This window comes from Geospiza fortis, unplaced genomic scaffold (assembly GCF_000277835.1).
Source record: "Geospiza fortis unplaced genomic scaffold, GeoFor_1.0 scaffold635, whole genome shotgun sequence".
NCBI lineage: Eukaryota > Metazoa > Chordata > Aves > Passeriformes > Thraupidae > Geospiza > Geospiza fortis.
Window position 1 is genome coordinate 34975 of NW_005054610.1, and position 1144 is coordinate 36118.

Sequence of the window (1144 nt, forward strand, 5' to 3'; positions counted from 1 at the left end):
GGCTCCGGGGCCCCGATCTGCAGCCGCGGCATCGAGTCCCGCAGGTCCCGCACGGCGCCCAGCATCAGGTCCAGCACCTGGCCCTTGCCCTGCACGATGTTCCGCAGCCACGGCTCCTCGCCCGGCTCCTTGCTGCCCACGTCCTTCTGGAGGATGAAGAGGAAGAGGACGAAGACGGCGCCCGCCAAGGCCACCTTCAAGGTGCTGTAGCGGCGGCGGAACAGCCTCATTTTGGGGCGTTTTTGGAGGGTTCAGGAATGTGGGGGCTCCGGGTGCATCACGGTGTCCTGCTCTGCTCCAGTGATCTGGGGGAAGGAGAAACACCTGCAGTGAATTCCCAGGCTGGATACATCCCCTTGGTGTCATAATAGAAATACTGCACTGAAGATATCATATATTGTATTTAAAATAGATCATATTGTACCGAAAATCGAATATATAAATATGATCAGCTCATGGAATAGTTTTGTTAAGGACCTTAAAGATCATCCAGTCCAACCCCCTGCCCCGGGAAGGGAACCTCCCACTAGACCAGGTTAATAACAAATAATAACATAATAATACAATAGCAAAAAAATACATTAATATATCGACATAGTAAAGCAATATTAGCAAAATTATCAATATTGCAGTACAATGTTAGTAATATATTAATATAAAGTTTGGCACAAGTGACACCTGTAAAATTAATTCCCCCCAGCACTTCCAGCCCCTAAATCCATCCCGAAATTAAAACACCGGGAAAGGTGCAGGTTAAAAAAGGCCGGGGTATGTGCCACCCATCCCCACCACCACACACGAAACCGCCCCAAAAATTTCTTCTGGGACTGATCCGGAGGCTGCAGCCTCCCCCCGCCACCGCCCCTCGCACGCCAAAGTTAAAATAGAGCCCAAAATTTGCCAAAATATTTTTGGCCGCTGGGAAATAAAAAAGCCTTTTCCTGGGCATTCTCCTGTCTGCGAAGGAAAACTCGAGCAGACCGTGCAGTGCTCCGGGTTCGGCGGAGCTGGAGCAGCAGGTTCGGTGTCCGGTGCCACGGCCACCGGGAGCTCGGCGCCAGCTCCCGAGTTTGCCCCGGGATCCACCGGAGGCTCTGAGCTTTCCACCACCCCCAAACTTCCCGCGGCTCCTCTTTTTGCGCCG

General features: G+C 52.4%; 1 protein-coding gene across 1 annotated transcript in view; it reads right to left on the reverse strand.

Annotated features, from left to right (window-relative positions):
* The window catches only part of LOC102032192 (polypeptide N-acetylgalactosaminyltransferase 6), an 11216-nt gene extending 10096 nt beyond the window's left edge, over positions 1–1120 (reverse strand). The window contains exons 1-2 of the mRNA XM_031064643.1: positions 982–1120; positions 4–305 (exon numbers count right to left, since the gene is read on the reverse strand). Coding sequence (XP_030920503.1) covers positions 4–230 — 227 coding nt within the window. The 5' untranslated portion in view covers positions 231–305; positions 982–1120. The remainder of the gene's footprint in view (positions 1–3; positions 306–981) is intronic.
* Positions 1121–1144: the final 24 nt, after the last annotated feature.